The sequence below is a fragment of the Boleophthalmus pectinirostris genome, unplaced genomic scaffold (genome assembly GCF_026225935.1).
Source record: "Boleophthalmus pectinirostris isolate CB_2022bp ecotype Guang Dong unplaced genomic scaffold, ASM2622593v1 HiC_scaffold_8, whole genome shotgun sequence".
Lineage (NCBI taxonomy): Eukaryota > Metazoa > Chordata > Actinopteri > Gobiiformes > Gobiidae > Boleophthalmus > Boleophthalmus pectinirostris.
The window spans coordinates 9,374,929-9,399,390 of record NW_026571515.1 but is presented as its reverse complement, the minus strand read 5'-3'; the positions used below and the strand labels follow the sequence as shown (position 1 = coordinate 9,399,390).

The window sequence follows — 24,462 nt, the reverse complement described above, 5'->3', positions numbered from 1 at the left end:
TATTGTCTCCTCATTTGATTTCAGTCACATCCATGTAGCATATAGCATAAACATGTGGCCTATTATTGCTTGTGCTGGAACTGTTCACTTTTATTGTCCTGAAGATCTCCAACTGTAGGAGAGGAAATCTGGGTCTCAACCAATAATGACAGGGCCTATGGCTTTTTATAATCCGCTGTCACCCAAATAAACCACAGTGCAGAACAGCGCACCCTTGTGGTGAAAATCATAATCCGTGCAGCCACAGAGAACAAGCGCAGCTGCAAAACAATCCCTTTATACAAAAGGCAAATGCACAAATGCTGACCCTGATCACATTGTGACTAGATCCTAAAACTTGCTGCATGGCAAAAAATAAATAAAAAATCTGCATTTAAACAATATTAAAGACATTATTGATCTATAAAATGTAATCTGTCATGTCATCTGAACTCCAGTGTTAAATAATAGTCATAGACCGTGATCATTACTATAATTAAACTGTTGCTTTAAATGTTTAATAAAGTGGACTGATTGTAGTACCCTTTTCCTCCTACTGTGTTGGACCAAGGACAAAGGTGAACTCAATTAACCTTCAGATTCACTGGAAATGCATTTGACTGGTGTATAGATTTGGACAAGTAAAAGCACAGGCCTACGCAAACAAAAATTGAAAAAAGTAATTTTGCCTCAATTCCATTTTTCTATTTCCTGCTGCATTTTCCCATCTAAAGAGACAATCTTCCCCAAATCCTTTCCCAAATCAAAACTATTTCTGGACTCCATTAACAGGATATGTTTTAAATAAGGCTCTATTTTGGGGCTAAAATGATTTATTATGTACATTAATGATGTCTGAGGCAGTGGACAAATCAAGTTGCATTTTATTTGTGGATGACACCAGTCTCTGTTGTTCAGGAAAAGACCTACAGCATCTTCTGCACAGTCGAAAATGACCTTACTAAATTAAAGGAGTGGTTTGTTATTAATAAACTTTCAATGAATTTGGAAAAAAACTAATATATTATCTTAGGAAACAGAAAACTCAATAATCAAATAAATATTAAAAATAAATAAATTCCTGGGTATTCATATAGATGAAAAACTTAACTGGAAAATGCAAATAAGTATAATTCAGACAAAACTGGCTGAAATTGTTGCTATAATGAGTAAAATGAAAAGACTTCTTAATCAAAATTCCCTTTATCTACAGTATAACAGTTTATTCCATTCATACCTAAACTATTGTGTGGAAATATGGGGGAGTACTTACAAATCAAATATTAATAAAATCTTTCTTCTCCAAAAGGTTATTAGGATTGTTAATCATGTGAATTACTATGCACCAACAAATCCTCTTTTTGTTAAGCTAAAAGTATTTAAGTTTTTTGATCTTGTCGACCTGAGTTCAGCTGTAGCGATGTATAAAGCCCAGAATCACCAGCTTCCTCCTTGTTTACAGGAGTTATTTGAGCAGAGAGAGTCAGTATAACCTTAGAGGAACAGGTGTCTTTTAAAAAAAATGAAGACAAGAACTAAGAAAAAAAGTGATTGTATTTCTGTTAGAGGGGTTAATATATGAAATAACCTGAGTGATGATTTTAAAAAGTCTAATACTGCAAAAGCCTTTAAAAAGGGTATAAAGCATTATGTTTTGAAAGATATAGAGCTCTGGAATGAATGAATTACGCATTAAATTTTGTTTGTTTTAATTTATATTTTGTCTCTTATATTTACAGTAAGTCATAACTGAAAATGTATATGTTAATTTGTATATTTTATTATTGTATATGTTATAAGCTGTTTTTTCTTGGAATTCTGTCATTGTTTAACAGTGTTAGGCATTATAAGTACTTTTTACTTCAGCCTAAACCCTTTCGGTCATGATCTATGGGATTGTAGTCTATGTTTTGTTTTGTTGTTTTGTAGTGCTGCAAAATGACCGAATAAACTACTGCTACTACTACTACTACTACTACTACTACTACTACTACTACTACTACTACTAAACTATATTTATGCAACACACAACTTTTTTATGCTTTTAACAGTGCTAAATTCAGTTTTACAGGAACATTTGCGGAAACAGTTGCAAGAACAAACAAAAAGCCATTTCACTTCATTTCACTTCTTTTATTTGAGTCGATATGTCGGAAACAGTTCTGCCCATTTGCTCCCAAACTGGACTTATGCTTTTCAGAACAATCTGAAAATAGAAACACAATTTAGACAATAAACTTGTTCAAGGTCGAGACGTTACGCCCTACTAGTGCAGGAAAAGGGGGGAGAGCATATATACCCCAAAAATAGCAATTTCAAATATTTGTGCAGAGAAACACAAATCTATTACAGAAATCTTTTTCAATTGATGAACTCTTTCTTTTACAAAATATTATAATATTATGAACAATCTGAAACTTTACGAAAAATGCAATTTCAGCACAATGTTTTAACAAAATCCTGCACTTGGCGCCCACTTTTCTCATTTTTGACATTTTGCTTCACTGTCAACAGTCAAAACGATCGTCCTTTAAGAGCGTTTGGAAAGAGACAAGTCTTCATTTGTGCTGCTCTGGTGGGAGGGGCCACGTACAGAGGCACTGGAGACGCTGCTATGCTAAGCGGCACAGAAAATTACCAATATTTTAATAGAAAATATAATTAAAATATTTTAGTAGAAAATCAGTCGATTGGGACAGATTAAAGGTCTGGGAGGGCCGGATCCAGCCCCCGGGCCGTATGTTTTACACCCCTGCTGTATATTGTTGACTATTATATAATTACTAAAAGTGTATATATGGTAGTGTGGTCCATAGCCAGCTCTTGCTCTTGTCAAATTTCTTTGAACATTTTTTACCACTGCTTGGAAAAAAAAAAAAAAAAAAACATTTCTCACACTGTTTGACCAATCAGGACTCAATATTCCAATCCACCAATCACAGCGTGGCATTCTAACAATCATCTTTGTGAATGAGAGTATAATTCACAGACAACAATGACAGGGTGTAAACAAACAGGAGGGAGGGGCTGATCCTGAGAAAGTCCTGGTTCAGATCCTGGTTCAAATCCTGGTCCGGTCCTGGTCTGTGGGGTGAGAGCGTGTGGTGAAATGCGGTGGGAACCTGCACCAAAAACATCTGCTTCAGGGATAACACATTCAAAATGGCCGAGATTGGGAAAGTTACTGACCCCAGCTTTAAGTTCCCATAGATGAGAGTCAGACAACCCATGTGATTTTCAAATATCCTTACTCAGTACATTTTAATTCATTCATGTTTTTATTAATTAATTATTTTTTCTTGCATGGTTTGAGAAAACTGGTAAAAAAGTCATACATTTTTATGTTATAGTTTCATATTTTTATGTCATATGAAAATGTATGTTTTTATTGTTAATTTTTGTCATATATTATTATTTTGTGGGTTTTTTTATTTACTTATTTGTGTTTATATGCAAACAAAAAATGTAAGTTTTTGGCATATATGTAAAAAATAAATGAATAAAAATGTGAAAAGCAGCATCAGATCAGATTAATCCTCTTATTTGGTTTAACATAGTTTGGTTTAGCAGTTCATTTTTCACATTTAAATTCTTCCCTACCATAGTATTCCTTTATACAGCATCTTCCATTGCTAACATTCCCAAACTTGACCCGACCACTGACCAACTTTTTCCTCCCACTGGCCCTGGCTCCTCACCTCCGTTTCTCACGGCAATCGTCCTTCAGTAATGGCCCCGGGTCCAGATGGTGAGCCTGGACTTTATTGAGTGTCCCTTATACGAAACAGAGAAGAGGGGAGGGAGAGAGGGAGAGAGGGAAAGAGCGAGGAGGGGAGGAGAGGAGGAGGGAGCACACTTCTTTTGTCCCCCTTTGCCCCGGAGCAGTGTCCTGGAGGAGAGCAGAGTGTGGGAATGAGAAGGACATAGGGGCTCTCACGTCGCTCAGGCCAGAGACAGGAGTGTGTGTGTGTGTGTGTGGGTGTGTGTGAGTCCAATGGGGTACAGGGGGGGTGAAGCGTGCCTCATAATGGGGCTAAGAAATGACAACCGGGCTACGTCATGCATTCCTTGAGATTCAGTGGCTCCATTCATCTAAGCTGGTTTGGGGTTGGGAACGCAGAGATGGGGGATTAAGGTTGGCTATTGTACTCGTGGTTTTGAAGACTTTCTAACTTGAGTGATTTATAGAGATAGTTTGTTATAAATATTCTGAACCAAATAAATATAAAAAACTAAAAAAAGAAATTTACAAAACGACAATTGCATCAGTTGTCCTCGCTTGTATTTATCATGTGTACCACTGTTTTAATGAATGGTATAACAAGCTAAAGTTTCTACTACTTTCACAGCACCAAATCTGTTTACATGAGCGATTTTATAGGACGCACTTAAAAGCCTTTAATTTCATCAAAAAACAACTGCGTGCCTTATATATGAATTTATTCGAGTGTCTTAGTATGACTTTTGTAAACTACAAAGCCGCACCACTTGCAGCATTACGGCTCCTGTAGTCAGGAGCATCGCAGAGTAATACATACTGTGATTCCTTTTAATATCAAAATGCACCTGTCAAGAGAAACGCTGACAACGCTGACTTTAAACTCAAGGTTATTATAAAGTTAAACTGCGAGGTGCATGGGAGCAGTGGATGAGAGAAGGAGAACACATATTCACCAAGACAGGGAGACAGAGCGACTTACGCCACGATTTGCCAATGGATCGTGGATGCCTGGGCGAAGGATCAGTATCAACTGTGGTCCGAGATTTTACAAAGACCGGAATCACCACTGAACTGCCAGGTAACAGTAACGACACTGACTCGGATAATGACGAGAGGGATGCGGGCGCGCTGGACGCCGTAATCGCCCAACTGTTTGAACAATTATGAGTTATTGTGAATACGCCAACAATTTAGCGTCTCAGACAGTATTTTTTTTACGCGTTACAATTGAGCAAAGTTGAGAGTTATTGTGAACGCGTTAAATAAAGTTTGACTGACTTATCTAACTGTTGTGTTTCGTTTAATGCGCCTTATAGCCCGGTGCGGTTTATATGTGAAAAAAGTTCGAAAATAGACCATTCAATGACTTATAATCGCGCCTTATAATCCAGAGCGCCCTATGGTGCAGAAAATACGGTATGTTTTATGTTTCCAAATTCTGCTCTTCTCTCAAACTGAAAACACTCCACCTTGTAATGTGGTAATACACGAAGTACTCCACCTTCTTTTTAAACTCCAAACTCTTACTTGCATAATTTCAACCCTTGCTTTGCCAAAATCGACAGAGCTAAAGGTTAAAGGCAGCAGGTAAATTAAAAACTACAGCTTCATGAGACGGCAAGGTGGAACAGAGCATTCTGAGCTTTAGAAATGTAGACAGACTAATATGTGAGAATGAAAAAAACACAACTCCATGTATGTTTTTGATGAGGTAACAACATTTCAGCACGGTTTCCCCGGTCTGTGGGGTTAGGCTGGAGAAAAGCTTAGAGCTCTAGTGACCAACAGGACCCAAGTCTCCCAACCCCAGCCAAGGCTAACTAACCCTGGGTAAATTTGCCAGGCCTGTGGGAGCAGGCTGGAGCACTCTTTCCTTACGACCTCTCGTCTGTGATATATTATATTATGGCATTTGTTTTTTACTTACTGTACATACATCTGTATAATATATTCAATTCAAGTTTATTTATATAGCACATTTAAAACAACTTCAGCTGACCAAAGTGCTTCACATACAAGTAAACAAAATAGAAGAAACAGTTACACATACATACATACAAATAACATGTGAAAACTACAATAAAAACATCAAGATAACCTGACTAGCTCGTACTAAATGCCACAGAGAAGAGGAGAGTTTTCAGTCTCGTCTTAAACTGCGTTACAGACTGAGAGGATCTGGCAGGAAGAGGAAGGATGTTCCACAGTTGACACCAGTCGCTTGCTATTTTTTTATTGCTACTTATTATAACCATTTTTACTCTTTATTATCGTAATATAATGTGATTTGTGAGCTACTGTGTTTCCCTTGTGGATCAAAATATCTGTCTAAGTCTAAGTAAATCATTATTCAGTTGTGACTTTTGCATTTCATCAAAATGATTAAAACATAAAATTAATGTTTTATATATCACATGTGGACATATAAACTTAAAAATATATATAAAAAATAGGTCCTATCAGGTCCCAATCAGCCAGTCAAATCAAATCAAAAAGGATGCCATGCAAGAGTTCGGGTCTTAGGAGGTTTAGAGTATCTACAATCACAAAAAAAATCCACCAAGAATGCAGTAATGGAAAATTATTAGCACACAAACCTTCCTTACCTACAGTACATCACCACAATATGAAATACAAGACTCTGTACTAAAGCTCAACTTATCTTATCTCTTTCTATATTTAGGGTCTCCTTCCTGTGGTCTCCTTGAGCAGCTGATAGGAAGTGAAGGAGCGAGAGGTGTGAACGAAGTGTGCCTCCGAAAGTGTGCCCTACATGAGAAGTGTCGCATCTAACACTCAATAACTCCCCTCCCAAACACTACTGCCACAAACAAAACACTGTAAAGCACACTTCAAAAGAGATATATAGAGTTTTCCCACAGCAGTAAGTGTGTCGGTAGCCTATTTGCATTAAATTCTACTTACTTTACCTGTCAATATGCAAATTATCTTAAAGGGCCCAGCCATATTATGCAATTTTCTGATCTGTTGTAATGTTGTTTTCTCATCACAAACAGACCTGGAGTTGTGTTTTGTTTCATTCACACATGTTTAACACACAAACACATTCAGAGTTCTTCTCTCAAATTAAAAATACTCTGTTCCACCTTGTGATGTCAAGTGATCCACTGTGTTTCTGAACTCCATACACCTTCACCTTCACCCCAACATGTGTGAATGAACCAAAACGCAACCCCAAGTAAGTTTTTGATGAGGAAACAACATTATAACATGATTTAAAGCTCACAAGAGACAATTTTGTGTAATATAGGACCTTTAAACTGCAGCCCATATGAAGGAAAACTTACCAGATTGTATTGCGTCTTCATATTCCGATCCTAGTGAATACTGAATGTCTCTCCTCGCTCTCTACCCATTCTTTTGCTGCGATGTCCTGTCAAATAAAATCAGATGAATTAACAGAAAAAATATGTATAATATGTTTTGGTGGTTTTCAGTTTAACCAGAGTTTTTTATTAGGTTGTGATTGAGATAAACTTTAATAGACAAAAAATATTAGCAATTTTCTGTGAACCGTACTTCTTGCTCTTCCTTCAGTTATCAGTGTATTTAAAATGATCTACAATACATTAGGAATCCTACAAATCTATAGAAAAACTTATAGCAAAGCATCCTAATTATTCAAAATTACCTTTATAAATATGCAGTCTACTTATATGATAGGTAACGATATAATTACATACATTTTTATATTATTTATGATTGTATTTCTTTTTTTTTACTTGTACATATACACTTACAGAATAATGCCTTATTTGACAGCAGTCTCTTTATATTTTTGCTACTTATTTTGAATTTATTATTACCATTTACATTTTTTCTAAGTCTCCCATAGCCTTCTCCCTGCCCTGTGTAGAAGTGTGTCTCTGCGTGTGCCTTCATCACCCCCGGCGTCCGGCCTGTCTGTGGGGTCAGGACTTTCCCATGCAGAGTGACCCCTTCCCCCAGCCTCCCCCTCCCCAGACGACTCCACCTGCTCCCATGAGGCCCTCAGGCTTTGTCCCGGGACCCTAAACAGCCCATTGATCGTGTGGCAGCTCCTTCCCAGCGCTCTGATTGGCCGAGGGACTGTGAGAAAGCGCGGCGGACCCAGGACCCACACGCTCCCAGGCAGAGGGAGGAGTATAAATACAGGCACAGGCTGAGACAGGCAGATCAGAAGCTCCTGGCTCTTCTCTGAAACCACTGTGATGGCTCCCACTGGCTCTGCGCACTGCTCTAAAGACATGGCTTCAGCTCATAAGGTAAATTAAGCTCCAGTGTATTTGATTCACTAATATTATATTTATTTATGACACATGTTGATGTTTTGGCCCAGTGTCTAACTGTCCTTGTCTCTCTCTGTAGCTGAGAAAGCCCATGGTTGAAAAGCTGCGTCGTGATCGGATTAACTCCAGCATCGAGCAACTCAAGTCGCTGCTGGGCCCAGAGTTCCTCCGACAGCAGCCTGACTCCAAACAGGAGAAGGCAGACGTTCTGGAGATGACTGTGGCCTACCTCCAGGCTTGGCAGCAACAGGCCGCCCCTAAACTGGCTCCTACAGGGGACCCTAAAGTGGCCCCTAAACCATCCCCAGTCCCTGTGAGGACCTCTGGAGAAGGATACACACGGTGTGTCCAGGAGGCCGTCAGCTTCCTGTCCCACTGTGAGCTGCAGACCCAGGCTCATAGAAGGCTGCTGGGGCACTTCCAGGGACAAGCCCCCGGGAAACCCCCTGTCACCCCCACATGCCCCATGCAGAAGGACCACTGCAAGGTCCAGATCCAGAGCAACGGGCTCTGGAGGCCCTGGTAGGACTAAGTCTAAACCCAGGTCTGGACTAAACCCTGTCTGTGATGTCATGGACCTCTGTAGGACTTACAGTCTGCAGTCTACAGATGATGACCCTCAGTCCCTGATGGGACCTGCTCCTGTCCCTGCACTGCTGATGGGACCTGTGGATGAAGATGAGAGGCTCTGGTTCCTCAGAGCTGTTATGGACTTTGTACTTCTGTAGAAGATCTTCTCTTGTTCCTCTGGGACAGACCTCATGTGTTTGTTTATAAACATCTGTGTTCAGTGTTAAACCCAGTTTTGGGTCGTTGAGTTAAACCCACGTTTGGGTTGTTTTGGTTAAACCCAGTTTAGGGTCATTATGTTAAAGCCACTTTTGGTTCATTATGTTATAACATTAAACCCACATTGGGGTCTATTACATGTTACACCCACACTGGGTTATTGTTGATTATGAGAGAAACTAAAGTGTGATACTGAGTATCTGTTGAACCTTTGATCCTGTGGATCTGCTTGTGTAAATCTCAAATGATTCCATTTGATTTAAACTGTGACTTTATTTGTCCTAAGTCTGATAATGTTTAATTATATATTATATATATATATTATATATTATAATGTGTCCTCCACATGTGAGATGATGTTCATCTTGTGAAATGCCTTTGATAAAGGTCCTATTTATGATGCTTCTGAGAAGCAGCTGAAAATAAAAATAACTTCACATGAAGTCTGATAAAGGTAAAATCATTGCCTCTGTGTTCTTTTATATTATAACTTTAATAATGACCTTTATATAGTTATTATACAGTTATTACTTGTACTCACATAGAGTGGCAGGTGTCACCAGTCACACCTCAAGAGTTGATCTCACTCTGCACTGATCCTGTGTTTTCTGCAGAGAGTGATGAGAATGAAAAGAATGAAAACAAAAATCCTTGTAGGCTAATATAAAATATACTGGTCTGATTACATTAGGCCTGAGGTCAGTGTCTTTCACACAGGACAGTGGCCTAAATGTAAATCACACAGAACAACCGTGTTACCAGATAAATCAAACATGTGTCATACTCGAGTGTGAAATAAGATTAAGCACATTCCTGAACACTGACAAATGTGTGTGAATCTGTCCTGTTTCTGTTGTCCAGAGTTTTTTCCCATCAGCTCCCTCTCTGACAGCTGTCCCACACCGGACACACCCCCGCCGCACGTTCCCATGTCCCGCTGAAGCACGCCCCAAAATGTGCCACCCAAAACTCATTCAAACTTTTCTTTAGTGGTGCAGAGTTTGGCTGTGTGAGGACTTTCTCAGGCTCTGTCCGTCCTGAGCAGCTGTCCCTTGCCTGCCCCCTCTCTCCCCTGTCCCTTTTCCTCCCCTGTCCCCTGCCCCCTCTGTCCCCTGTCCCTCCCATGCCCCCTCTCTCCCCTGTTCTTGTTCCTCCCCTGTTCCCTGTCCCCTGTCTCACCCCTGCTCCCTACCTCCTTGTCCCTTGCCTGCCTGTCCCCTGTCTCCTCCCTCTATTGTCTCTCCCCTGTCTCTCCCTTGGCCCCTACCTCCCCTGTCTCCTCTGTCACTGTCCCCTCCTCTGTCCCCTCCCTCCTCTGTCCCCTCGATCCCCTGTCCCCTCCCTCCCCTGTCCTCTGTCCCCTCCCTCCCCTGTACCTCTCTGCTCCTTCCGCTGTCCCCTCCCTCCTCTGTCTCCTGCTCCTGTCCCCTGCGTCCCCTGTCCCCCTGCCTCCCCTGTCCCCTTGTCCCTGCCCTGTCTGTGTAGAGGAGATCAAACACTGGGCTAATGTGATGTGTAACAGGACACACTTCTTTTGTCCTGTGCAGAGGGCTGGCTGAATGGAGCAGAGTGTGGGAAACTGGAGATAGGACACTCACAGGTCCAGCTCTGCCTCTGCTGCACTTTTTACGACGGGGTTCAAAGTTTGGGCCCGGGGTCTGTGGGAGGGACGCTCGCCTTCGCACTCTCATGTGGACGCTGCCTGTTCTCGTACTCTCGTATACCGGACCAGATAGGAAACGGTTAACGCTGATGTGTCACCACGGAGACAAGAGCAGGGCAAGTAAAAGGACGTTTGGAGCTTCCAGAGATTTCAGGAAATAGTACAAGACTGTGTTGTCGCAATACTAGATCGTCAAGACAAGACAAACTTTATTGATCCACAAGGGAAAAAACTTGGACACAGTAGCTCACACATCACAATATATGATAATAAGAGAAAAAATATAAATTGTAATATATAAATTCTAAATAAGTTGCAAAAATAGCAGGAGACTGGTGTCAAATAAAGCATAATTATAGAAATGTATATGTACAAGTAAAAATAAAGTAAAATAGAAATAAGTAATAAAATATCTCAGCTATGTAGAGAGACCATAAGGAAAACAAGTCAAGTTATTTATAAAGCACATACAAAAACAACCCCAGCTGTCCAAAGTGCTGTACAAAATATGAAGTGCAATCTAATACATACAAAAACACAATAGAACAATACAAACGCTCAGATAGATAAATAGATAGATAAATAGATCTATCTATCTATCTACACACTGGCTGCCTGTGTGTTTTAGAACTGATTTTAAGATTTTACTGTTCACTTTTAAAGCTTGCACCAAATAAGTGACATTTCAGAACTTTTAACCCCATACGAGCCTCCCGCAGCCTTAGATCCTCAGGCAGGTCCGTGTGGCTGTTCCAAAGTCCAGGCTCCAGATGAAGGGTCATCGAGCCTTTTCGGTCCAGGCACCACGGCTTTGGAACGACCTGCCCGAGGAGATAAGGCTCGCACCATCAGTATCATCTTTTGAATCACTTCTTAGAACTCATTTTCCCTGCCTCAAGTGGAGGAGTTCAAGTATCTTGGGGTCTTGTTCATGAGTGAGGGGAGGACGGAGCGTGAGATTGAAAGGCAGATCGGTGCAGCGTCTGCAGTCGCTGTATTGGAGCATTGTGGTGAAGAGGGAGCTGAGTCGAAAGGCGAAGCTCTCAATTTACCGGTCAATCTTCGTTTCTACTCTCACCTATGAGCTCTGGGTAATGAGCAAAAGGACAAGATCGCGGATATAAACACTGGAAATTAGTTTCCTCCGCAGGGTGGCTGGGCGCTCCCTTAGAGATAGGATGAGGAACTCAGTCACACGGGAGGAGCTCGGAGTAGAGCCGCTGCTCCTCCACGTCGAGAGGAACCAGTTGAGGTGGTTCGGGCATCTGTTCCGGATGCCTCCTGGGCGCCTCACTTGGGAGGTGTTCCGAGCATGTCCCACCGGGAGGAGACCCCAGGGAAGACCCAGGACACGCTGGAGGGACTATGTCTCTCAGCTGGCCTGAGAACACCTCGGGGTCCCCCCAGAGGAGCTGAAGGACATGTCTGGGGTGAAGGAAGTCTGGGAGTCCCTGCTTAGACTGCTGCCCCCGTGACCCGGCCCCAGATAAGTGGAAGAAAATGGATGGATGGAACTCATTTTTATCAGCTGGCCTTCCTTTAACTGGTTTTAGCTTGATTAGTACTACTGTTACTCTGTACCACTGTCACTTCACACTCTACTGTACATGTCTCCTCTAGAAATAGCCACTGTCTTGCTGCAAATACTGAAATATTCAGTCGAAAACGGTAATCGACTGCCGGAAAGCAGGGATGGAGAACACAGTTTCACGGTAAGTGGACAGGTGCGCCATACAACTTTCCTGGAAGTCACTGGATGGCTTGACAAAGCCTGAACTTCTATGACACCGAAACCATCCTATCGGGATTCAAAAAGGCCGGAATAATTCTAACTGGAACTGATGCTGAGTTTGACAACAGCTACACAGAAGAGGAAGCCGTGCTCTGTTTACCTCATGGATCTGTGGTTTATCTCCAGAGGTCATGCAGAAGTGACACCGAGGATGAAGAATTCAATGGATTTAGTGATTTGGAGTGAGATCGTGAGTTAGGTAAACTTATGTTCTGTTGTTTATGCTATAATTATCAGAATAACTGTTCATGTGTTACGTTAACATATTAATGCCTATTCAGCCTGTTGTTCTGTGTTCTGTTTTTACTATAACTTGCCTTTCAAGATGAAATGTCAGTTCCTGGTCTCTGATTTTACAAAATACATTTCCCCAAAAAGTGCGACTTATAGTCCGGTGCGACTTATATTTTTTTTCTTCTTTATTGTGCATTTTTTGGCAGGTGAGACTTATACTCTGGAGCGACTTACAGTCCGGAAAATACGGTAGATGGGGTACAGTTAGACAATTATCTTAAACGGGCCGGTCAGAGTGAACCAAAGGGCCGTATGTGTGGCCTCCTCCTTCTCCTCCTACTACTACTACTCCTACTTCACTTCCTACTACTACTCCTCCTACTCCTACTACTACTACTATTACTAATAATAATAATAATAACTACTCTACTTCAAATTATCAAATCCAATATCTATTAAATACAACTCTTCAGAAGTATGTTTAGCTAGAGTGATTTCGTTTTGCTAATATACTCTTATAACTGTTGTTTGTACAGTGTCCTTGAGTGCCCAGAAAGGTGCCTTTAAATAAAATGCATTATTATTATTAATAGTAGTAGTAGTATTAGTAGTACTAGTAGTAGCTGATAGTTAATTGTAGTTAATTGTGTTGGGGCCATATTCAAGATAACTCAACATTACACTGGTTACAACTTTTTATTTATTTATTTCTTTTGCACGTGTATAACATATAACAATTTTTTTTAAAAAGCACACGAGATAAAAAAAAAGCCAGAGGAGGCAAAAAAACAAACAAAAGGGCTGATTTTAAAGCCTCTCCTTTGAACATTATAGCTGTGCATTACTGTTGGAAGCACTTTGCCACTGCATCCAACAGATCAGTGTGTGAATGCAAAACAACTTTCTCCAGCTAAACTCTGACAAGACTGAAGTCATAGTGTTTGGTCCACAAAAACAAAGGGACAGTGTCAGCAGTCACCTCCCGTCTCTCTCTCTAAAACCTTCAAATCAGGCAAGAAATGTAGGGGTAATAATGGACTCAGACTTGAACTTTAACAGCAACATCAAATCAAAAACATCTTCAGCATTTTACCATCTAAAAAACACAGCAAATCAGACTTGGAGAGACTTATCCATGCATTTGTCTCCAGTAGGTGAGACTACTGTAACAGCCTGCTCACTGGCCTCTCCATACGAGCTGTGAGACGCTGCAGAACATCCAGAACACTGCAGCTCAGGTCCTGACTAAAACTAGGAAGTACAAGCACATAAGTCCTGTGCTCAGGTCTCTGCACTACCCCCTGTGGCTCAGAGAATAGACTTTAAAGCAGGTCTGCTTGTGTACAAGTCTCTCCATGGCCGAGCACCAAAGTACATCTGTGACATGTTAGTGTCATATGAACCACCTTACACTCTGAGGACTTCAGGGACCGGCCTCCTGCTGGTGCCCAGAGTCAGGACTAAACACGGGGAGTCAGCATTTCAGATTCATGCAGCTAAAACCTGGAACAGTCTTCCTGAACATGTGAGACAGGCCTCTACTTTGACACTATTTAAATCCAGGCTCAAAACAGTTCTGTTTCACTGTGCATATGACTGAAAGGTTTTCATTCCGCACTCTTCTCTCTAATTTATATAATTAATGTCTCTCTCTCTCTTTTTAAATTTTATCTTAAATTTTATGATTATTTATGTTTTGATTTGTTTTTATTGTGATTTTTATGTATTTCTTATTCTGTAAAACACTTTGAATTATTTTGTGTATGAATTGTGCTATACAAATAAACTTGTCTTGCCTTGCCTAAAAAGAATTACATTTACACACCTTATATTAAATACATTTGATTCAAACATGGATTAAAATACAACTGACTTGACTTACAGTTGTATATAAACTCCACTAGTTGTACTCTAGTGTTGCCAAAAACAAACTCCTGATAGCACTCCACTTCATTATTTACACTTTTAACTTAGTAACTTAATAAAAATGTAAATTCCCTCCATCTCCCCTTTGTGTCACAATTAAATTCACTCTTTGAATAGGTCTGAGTAGACTTACGTTAGAACGATGCGGACGTAGAGCTTTTCTGTTTGAGCCAAAACAAAAGCTAACATTTACATACCTGTCAGAGATGTGAGGGGATCTGTGGGAAAGTGGAAAGGCTGGAAGGCACACAGAGAACCAGCAGGGGCCACATCTGGGACAGGGGCCAGTCCCAGGGGCCAGAGAGGGACATGTGTCAGCCTGGACAAAAAGTCAATACTCCGTTATTGATTTTAATAACGTTTACGCTATTTGCTGATCTGTTATACTGTTGTTTCCTCAACAAAAACATATCTGCACTTGTGTTTTGTTTCATTCACACATGTTCAACACACAGACCCTGCGTATTTAGGCTGAGTTCTTCCCTCAAACAGAAAACACTCTGTTCCACCTTGTGATGTCATGTGGTAATACAGGAAGTGCGCCATTGTGTTTTTAAATTCACCTTCACTAGAATGATTTGGATAATTTTAGCCCTGGAATTGAAATCTCTGCTGAACAAATAGTAAAACATTATCTGTTAACCTGAAAACTATCACTTCATGACATCACAAGGTGGAACAGAGCATTTTGACCTTTGGAGAAAACATGTATGAATGAAACAAAACACAACTCCAGGTATGTTTTTGACAACATTCCAACTAAGAGCTCACAATTTTCAAATTTTTCGGTTTTTTCAAAAATCTGACCCAAAGATGCATCAAGAATCTCGGACTTCCGGTCATTGCGCAATGCATACTGGGAAGGATTTTCCGAAAAAGTGACCATCAAAACGCCATGTTTGTTTTCCCAGTGGGATGCGTCTGTTGACAAAGCCGATCTTTTCTAGTCTTTTGAACCATATCACTTTTGTTTCTGGTTCTGATATTGTCATATTTTAGATTTGGGATTCGGACATCGTAATTGTGTGGTTGTTGGATCCTAACAGTGGAAAACGGCTCGAGAAATTGGTTTGCAAACTCCATAAATGCAAAAGGGAACCAGATCTTTGTCACTGCATACCTCTGCTCAAACTGTTTCCCTTCCCAACGGAACTGAAAAATAGTGAAAGGTGAAGGCGATGGGGCAGGATTGATAAACAGGAAGGACAAAAAAGGAAACCTTTGGCTGCCTAAATCATCCCGAATTTGAAGCGAACATTTTGTATGTGGAGCGCCATAGACGCATCCCACTGGGACAACAAAGATGCCGGTTTGATGCTTCTTTTTTTTTTCAGAAAATCCTTCCCAGTATGCACTGCGCAATGACCGGAAGTCCGAGATTCTTGATGCATCTATGCTTCTGCTTCTAAAAAATATTCTCTAAAATTTTGTTAAATTAAACTTCTTGTTACTGGACACTTCCATGGTTAAACATAATTAACAACGAAGACTACTTTTGTAACAAGAAATATCAAGCCAACTCACTAGTGAAAGATTTTTACATATATTAGTATATTTTTTATTTAACTGCATAGACTGCCCTCGCCTGCTTCTGCTAACTAATGATCAAACTAAAAAGAGACTCTGACTTAGACTAGGGTGACCAAACATTCTATTTACCAGGGACAGTCAAAGTTTTGAGCCTCTGTGTCCCCTGTCCCAGCAGATTCATCCAAAACCAGTGATTTGTCCCAGTTTAATACAAGAAATGTCCCAGGTGTCCCTATTTTGGACCAATTTGTCACCTGCCAACAGTAAAGAGATGCATACATTGTCATTTGTTTAAGTAAAATACAGAAAAGCTGCTTAAAAATGACCAAAACGCAAAGAAAATGTGACTATACTGACTCATAAATGGGCCGACTGCATAACAATTTTCCTTAATTACACACTTAGATTCAATTTTATTATTACCAACCACCACAAACCGAAGGCATCCCATTTTTTTTAATTTTGAAAATCTGGTCACCGTAACTTAGACAAACTTTACTGATCCACAAGGGGAAAAAATAAAGACAGATATAAAATACTAGTCATAATTTTTGTAGTACTAAAGGTAAAAACTTGTTAAACACTAAGGATGTAACGATATCCAAATCTCACGGTACAATATTTATTAAGATATTTTGAAGAGGCTGATATCATTTTAGATGGGACACTTTTTTGCTTTTAAAATACCTTGACAAGATTTTGGTGTGAATTTTTTCTGTCATAATCCCAAGAATTCAAGTAAAAACATCTCTTCGTGTTGTCTGCACTGAAATGAATCATGGGATATGTAGTTTCCGATGTTTATAAGCTGTTACTATAGCTATAAAACCATGTATTTAAGCAATGGAACTTGTAATTCAATATATTGTGACAGCCCACGATATTATTGTGAGACTTTTGACGATGCGATATCACGATATTTCAGTTTTTTTTACATCCCTATTAAATACTCAAGTAGGCGACATAATTTCGCCTGAATGTTGAGAGAAAAGAGGCTGGTTTTCTGATATCTTTTTTTAAAATTATTTTAATGTATTCCTTAGTTTATGCCTTGAAATTGCCCCTTTTATTTGTGAATATGTTTTTATTTTTTTATTATTATTATTTTGTCGCGTTTTCTATGCATTTATTTTATTTTCATTTGAACTGTATACATTTACAAGGTGCCGTCTTTGTTTGTTACTGAAAATCTGCATTTAAAAAAGAAAATTGGTCTAAATGTATTCTAGCTAACTTGTCTTCTTCCCTTTTTCTTGACCCCACGTGGATTTGGGGTCTTAGCTGAAGTGGAAGTTAAATGTTTTGAGTGTTTTGAATATGACTAACCTCATTAAACCTCATGTATTATAGATTTTATGTGAAGCCCAGCGCCATATGGTAACAAGAACCATCCTTTTACTCACTCCGCTCCGTGGGAACCCACTCATAAACATGCGCTCCCCGCTGTGCGTCGCCACGTCGGACGGGAGACACGCGCCGGAGCGGCTCGTGCGTGCGCCAGGTGCGAGCTTTCACACCTGGAGGGGCGCGTGCTGCCTGCGGGCCTTTGATCTCCGTCCGCGTGCCCAGGACCTTGATGTCCCGCGTGCTCGGCTCTGTGGGAACCTCGCGCCCTTCACACCTCCGCCCGCGCGCACAGAGGAAGTAACGCCACGACGCCGCTGTAAACCTCGCGCGCCCGCACACCTCCACTTCCGACAGGCGCACGGGGACGCACAGTTTGGCGAACTCTAACCGTAATAAAGAATAATATAAGTTAACTAATGGTTGACTCGGTTGAGATGAACTTAATCCGTGTCCCTCTAATGTGTAGTTAGCCTCTCTTGATATAATACTTTCTTAAATTCTTCATTAAAATGAAAATACAACAGAGAGTGCTACAATGCTAACTATGCTAACATGTAATTTGTCATTACGAACTTTCATCATAGGGTGACCAGGTATTAAAAATTAAAAACTGGGACAAGATGGTCGGTAAAATCGTGAAAAGAGCGCTTACGTTGTCCTTACACGACTCAGAAGTGTCAGTATTTAATCTGAGGGACGTCTGTCGTAGCATTTCTTTCTTTCTTTTTATTTTGTTATAATTTTTATTTATTTATTTATTTTATTTTATTTGGTGCCTTGTGCTTATTTCCAAGGTTGTTTTTTTTTTTTTTTTTTTGTATTTTAGCTTAAAAATTAAAAAAAAAATAAAAATGGCCTCGTTACTGTCGTTGCGTAGCAAAATGGTTACAAACTGGGACAAGATGGTCGGAAAAATCGTGAAAAGCGCGTTTACGTTGTCTTTACGCGACTCATAAATGTCAGTATTTAATCTGAGGGATTTTATTTTATTTATTTATTTTTGTGCCTTGTGCTCATTTTCAAGCTTTTTTTTTGTATTTTAGCTGAAAAAAAAAAAAAAAAATATATATATATATATATATATATATATATATATATATATATATATATATATATATATATATATATATATATATATTGGCCTCGTTACTGTCGGTGGGTAGCACAATAGTTAAAAATGGCGACATGTGGGACATTTCTTGTATTAAACTGGGACAAAGCTGTGGTTTTGTAGACATCTACTGGAACAGGGGACACGGGGCTCAAAGCTGGGACTGTCCCCGGTAAATCGGGACGTCTGATCACATCACCCTGTCTAACCATAATCCATAATAAAGAATACTATAAATTAACTAATGGTTGGCTCGGTTGAGATTAAGATGATCCATGTCTTTCTCAACATCTTAATTAAAACGTAAATACAACAATATAACGCAGACTGCTACAATGCTAACTATGCTAACATGTCATTAGGAACTTTCATCAGAAGAAGTCAGAAGCTGCTGTTTAAGCAAATTCACCTGGTTTCTGGTGAGTAGTAGTAAAGATGTAACAATAGCCGAAATATTGTGCGGTTTTGTTCTGTTTTTGTTTTGTTTGTTTGTTTGTTTTTTTTTTTTTTTGCTTAAATTCACTGTTACGGTACAGCAACAGCGAAAACGGAAAACTACATATACCATGATCCTTTGCTCTGTTTCAGACCTTCGTGTCTGTGTTAAATTAAATGTCATTAAGCACTTTTAAATCTTAATTATTTGGATTATTAGTGTAAATTCCAATTAATAAGACAAAGTTAATGGACAACATATTAAAATAACAAAGAGCAACAATATATATAGTAATAATAAATAAAAAATAAGTAGCAAAAATAGCCAGTGTTTTTCAGGGCAACTCTATATGACTCACCACTGTGGGAATTTGTCTCCAGAGGTCTCCCACTATATATTTTATTAGCAGCCAAAAGTCTTTTTACTGCGGTTTATTGCTAGGGCATTTGGCATTTGGTTCCTAATTGCTACTTTTTTCCTTTGGGGAATCCTACGCCATTTGCACCTTTAAATTGCAGTTTTTACTCCACACATTTTAAATCTCATTCTATTACAATCAATCTCTACCTGTTGCTTATCTCAGTAAAGCAGCCATCCTAGATACTGTAGATAAACATCCTTATTTGCGATGCTCAGGTCAGTATTGTTCCCTGGGGGTGGTGAGTGTGGGAACTCCAGTGTCTCTCGGGACATGAGGTCTTTGTTATGGTAATGGGACAGTATATAAGGGCTAGTGTGTCTCTCAGAGCCTCAGAAACTCCACAGAGAAACCACTGAATTGAACTGAAGTGAACTGAACTGAGATGGCTCCTTATAGCAGCTTTTCAACTCAGCATCAAGCCAGGACTGATCGAGATCCCATCAAAGTAAGTACCACTGGACCATGCATGGATTTAATACTTTTGTAGCTGTAATTTAAATTATATGTTGTGTTTTTAGATTGGTTGTAGCAGTGGCTGCTTGAATGGAAAGATGTAGTAAAGTTTTTGTTTCTTTGCTCCATTCTTGAAAACTCTTACAATAGACAAATGTAGTTTTATTTTGGAAATGTCACTTGTAGTTACCAATAGACACTTCATTAATACACTCAAGATTCAGAAGCTTTTCCAATTTCGTGTTTGAGTATTTTGCTGTTGCTTCCCTTGGACCAGATAGCTAATGTGTATTTAGTGGTACATTGACATTGTTCCACTGATTGATCATAAAAATCTTTTCTTTTTTCTGTTTAGTTGAGAAAGCCTGTAGTGGAAAAGATGCGCCGTGACCGGATCAATGGTTGCATTGAGCAACTGAAGGTCCTCCTGGAGAAGGAGCTTCATCGTGAGGGCTGCTCCAAACTGGAGAAGGCCGATGTGCTTGAGATGACTGTGTGCTTCCTGAAACAACAGCTGGGACAAGCACACCGAGCCGCTGACAAGGAGGTCCACAGAGCCCCGCATACACTCCCTCAGACTGAGGCCTGGCTCCGGGGCTCCATCACCAGCCCACAGCCCAGAGACACTGTTTCCAACAGTGCCCCCGTCTGGAGGCCATGGTAAACACCTCACCAAAGACTTGAGGACTGTAGACTGTACTTCTGATGATGTACACGGTCTGGACTAATTGACTTTGTGGCCCCACCTGTTGGACAGATCTGGAGGCTCTTATCATCACATTGATGGACATTCCAGTTGTGCTTGATCTTAGATGTTTGTTTTGCTCATTTAATTGATGACTGTGGACCAAACTGTAGTTACTCCAGTGGAGTGAAGGTTGTGCTAAGGCCCTTATGTGTTAAATGCAACTGTTGTTGAGAATATTTCTCTTGAGCTTTATGCCAAAAGTTATGAATGAATGTGTGAGTGACTGGATGAGTTCTGAATGATGTACTTCAATTGTTGTGATATTTTCACTTAATGTATGCTCTTAATTGTCTGGATTTGTATGACAATGAATAAAAGTTGCAATCAAAAAACCGAGACCTCTTATTTAAAGCCTATTTTAGCTGCTTTCCAAAAATGAAAATACTTATGCAACAAACAGTATCAAGTAGCCATATGAACAGCCTCTGAGCAGTAGTTTAACTTTGCAAAACTCAGTGGAAATGCATTTTAGGCACATAAAATGTATGTATGTGTGTGTGTGTGTATATGTGTGTGTGTGTGTGTGTGTGTGTGTGTACTATGTGTATTAGGGACAGCAAAGAACTCTCAGGCTCCCAGGCCTCTGGTAGAGGACCCGAGCTGAGTGAGGGTGAGAGACCAACCACCGTGGAAGGTGAGAAACACATTTTTTTTTTTTTTTTATAAAAAATAAAATAAAATAAAAAATATTTATATACACACACACACACACACATATATATATGGTTATTAAGGTCAAAAAAGAAAATGTAGTAAACATATGCTTCTTTTTTTGCCTGAAATCTCTTCACTTCAGATCAGCAGGTTCCTGGTCCTCCTCTTCATCTCCTCATTTGAGGCATCAGTTGGTGTCTGCTGGTTTTTCCTAGTGGTTTGTTTTGAATTTTTCCTGCAGTATTTCTCTTCACTCTCCTCCTCTCTGCTGGTGTCCTGACTGGGGCAGGTCAGATGAGGACAGCTGAGCTGGTTTTTCCTCCACTTGAAAGGGGCTGTGCTCTTGGTCTTTTGAAACTGTCTGAGTGGCTGTTGACAGCATCTCATTCGAGGAGGTCTGTGTGCCAAGCTTTGTTCAGTGGCTTTACCATCCTCCAGCTTCTGAATCGGACCAGCCGAACAGACTTTAATATCAAAGCACAAGTCCTTCTTGTCTCTCTCTGTATTGACTTGGCCTGGAGCCTCTCATTCAATCACAAACTTCACGAACTCCTTTCTCTCATTGTTTTGCCTGCCACCATGTCTGCCATACAGGGCTTTTCCTTGCTTCTCCCACTCTCCTGCCTTTAACATTAAGTGAAACTTTTCGTACTGTTACACATTTACAAAAATATTGTAGGCGTTTAGAATACAATTACAGATGTATTTTCACACTTCAGTACTGCAGATTGAAAGCAATAAGATAACTTAGCAAAATGTGTATTTAGTTGTTCTTTTTTCCTTGTTCAGGATTCTAATCTGTTTGTTGTATTTGTTTTGTCAAATCAAATGAGACTAATTCCATTTTAAAACAACCAGGAGCTCTGTTTAATCCCATCCAGGGCAGGACATCACATATCAAAAGGACATAGTCAACCAAGTCTCAAATTTGTAGAGAGTAGGCCTGCACAAAAGCAGGAGACAGTGATTATTCAATATAAAATAGGCTATATATTCACGCGTGCCCTGGTTTGTTCAGGGCGGGCCATGGCTGCAAGCTGTGCAGATAAGATAAAGAAGATTGATGCTGTCTAAATGTGCTGTCAGTCTGTGTCCTTTGGGAATCCTTATCTAATGCTGCAGTTTCAGCCTACAGCCTCCAGGGAGTGATAGACTCATAATTACGGCACACTTTAATGAATAGATTAGTGTTAAGTGGCAAGGTCAAAGGTCACCTGTGTTTATCTCTACACACACCTGTGGATAATTGACAGTTTAACCTTTTCAGCTGCGTGACTACAATGAATTTGAATTAATATCAACTCTGATACAGCCAGACTGTGATCTTGAAATATTGTTATAAAAATCTAAATTGGTCTATACTCTCGATACTACTACTACTACTACTACTACTACTACTACTATTGGATACCACTGGATATCACTACTACTAATACGCTGAATAAGTAATTTATATGCCTTTTCTTCTGATAAGACAAATGATGTAAAAAGCTAAATTGCTTATTTTCCTGACATGTTTCTGTGTCAGGACTTCCACCTTCTCCTCTTTTTCTAAACAATATAATAAATGACTATGCAGCGACCTAGTGTTTGGACATCGCACTAGAAATTTGACTAATTAATTAAATTAAATGATCATATATTAACTTGAATTTTTAATAAGACCAGGTTATACGTTTTTATTTAAAGAGATCAGGCAAATTTACACATATTTAACACATTTTAATATATTTCTTATTTTATTCAGGCTCAGAAAAATCTAAACTTCAGATGAAAACAAATGATCACAATCAGAAAAGTTTTATTGCTATTGTCATTGAACTGAATTGTCATTACTTTGGCATATTTGTACATATACATATAACAGAGACAACTATAAAATAAAGTTTCACTCAAAAAATACAATAAAATGTTGACTAAATTCTACTACAAAAGCCCAACTTAACAAGAATTAAAGGTGCATTGTTTAACTTCTTTTTTCTTTTTCACCATGGAGGCGTTATTGCTTTGGAATGTTTCACAGTATGGCATTAAACATTTATATCTCCATGGAGACCAAACCAGACCAAGTTACAGGTCAGATCTGTGACTAGGCAACTTCGCTCACCATGGAGATATAATTGTTTAACTTCTTTTTTCTTTTTCACCATGGAGGCGTTATTGCTTTGGAATGTTTCACAGTACGGCATTAAACATTTATATCTCCATGGAGACCAAACCAGACCAAGTTACAGGTCAGATCTGTGACTAGGCAACTTTGCTCACAGTCTTTTTTCTAGGTATTTTTGAGCTATAAAATCACCTGTAATTGCATAAAGAGACGTTTAATGCCATACTGTGTAACATTCGAAGCAGACCAATATGTCCATAGAAACAAGCAGGTGATGGATCTTCCACCAGAAAAGTTACACGATACACCTTTAACAGTTGCAAACCGCTTTGGAAGGGGGACGACATATTGAAATTTAACATTTATTCTTTGTAATTTATTTGCGTTTCTCTTAGATAATAAACAAAAACACATTCTGATGACAAATAAAGAAACAGAACCGAACCTTCACACGTGCACATTCCTCACATGCCCTTAAACGCAGTCAGGATCACCAGTTGAACATCAGTGGACGTGTCTTGTCTCCACTTGTCTCTCATCTCCATAACCTTCTAACTGCTGGAAGTGACCCTGTGTCCGCTCACCCGTGGCACACTCCAACATTCAGACTGTGGGAACGCCCCTCCTCTCCTCCAGGGGTCACTGAAGGTCAATGAGCCTGACCCCGAGCACACAAAGCAGCCTTTTATCAGCTCACGTCTGTCCTTGCTCCACGCGGGATTTTGGAGGGAGAAGCTGCAACACACATTTCTCACATTCTTCACTTCGAACAGCTGCCTTAAAATACCCCAAAGACATGAGTGATGGATGAGTTTGTAACAGGGCCAGAAAGAACTGAGGTGCCCATAGTGGATTGTGCCACATGTTGCTGGGTAATGTATTAATTGACCACATAATTAGAGCGTCCATATTACGCTTTTTTCTGATCTATATTATATTTTTTTACATTTACATTAACATTTTTATAAAGCACTTTTCCACCTTCAAGACACTACTCATCCATTCAGTCTTGCCCAAGGACACAACAACAACAACTTTCATCTGTGGGAGCTGGAATCACACCGCCAACCTGTGTGTCAGTGGATCTCTCTGCTCAACCAATGAGGTTTATGTCGAGAGCGGGGTTCGAACACCAACCTTCGGACTAATGGACAAACACTAAACTGAGCCATTGTCGCCTCTACTGAGTTCTTGTCTCAATCTGAAAATCTCAGATCCACTGACCCACAGGTTGGCGGTGCGATTCCAGCTCCCACAGA

The 24,462-nt window shown here is 39.8% G+C and overlaps 1 protein-coding gene across 1 annotated transcript; it reads left to right on the top strand.

Annotated features, from left to right (window-relative positions):
* Positions 1–7,911: 7,911 nt before the first annotated feature.
* LOC110161116 (transcription factor HES-5-like) lies at positions 7,912–9,035 on the top strand. Its single transcript, XM_055166170.1, has 2 exons — positions 7,912–7,965; positions 8,069–9,035. Exons 1-2 carry the CDS (start codon positions 7,912–7,914, stop codon positions 8,513–8,515), a joined length of 501 nt encoding a protein of 166 aa, XP_055022145.1. The 3' UTR covers positions 8,516–9,035.
* Positions 9,036–24,462: the final 15,427 nt, after the last annotated feature.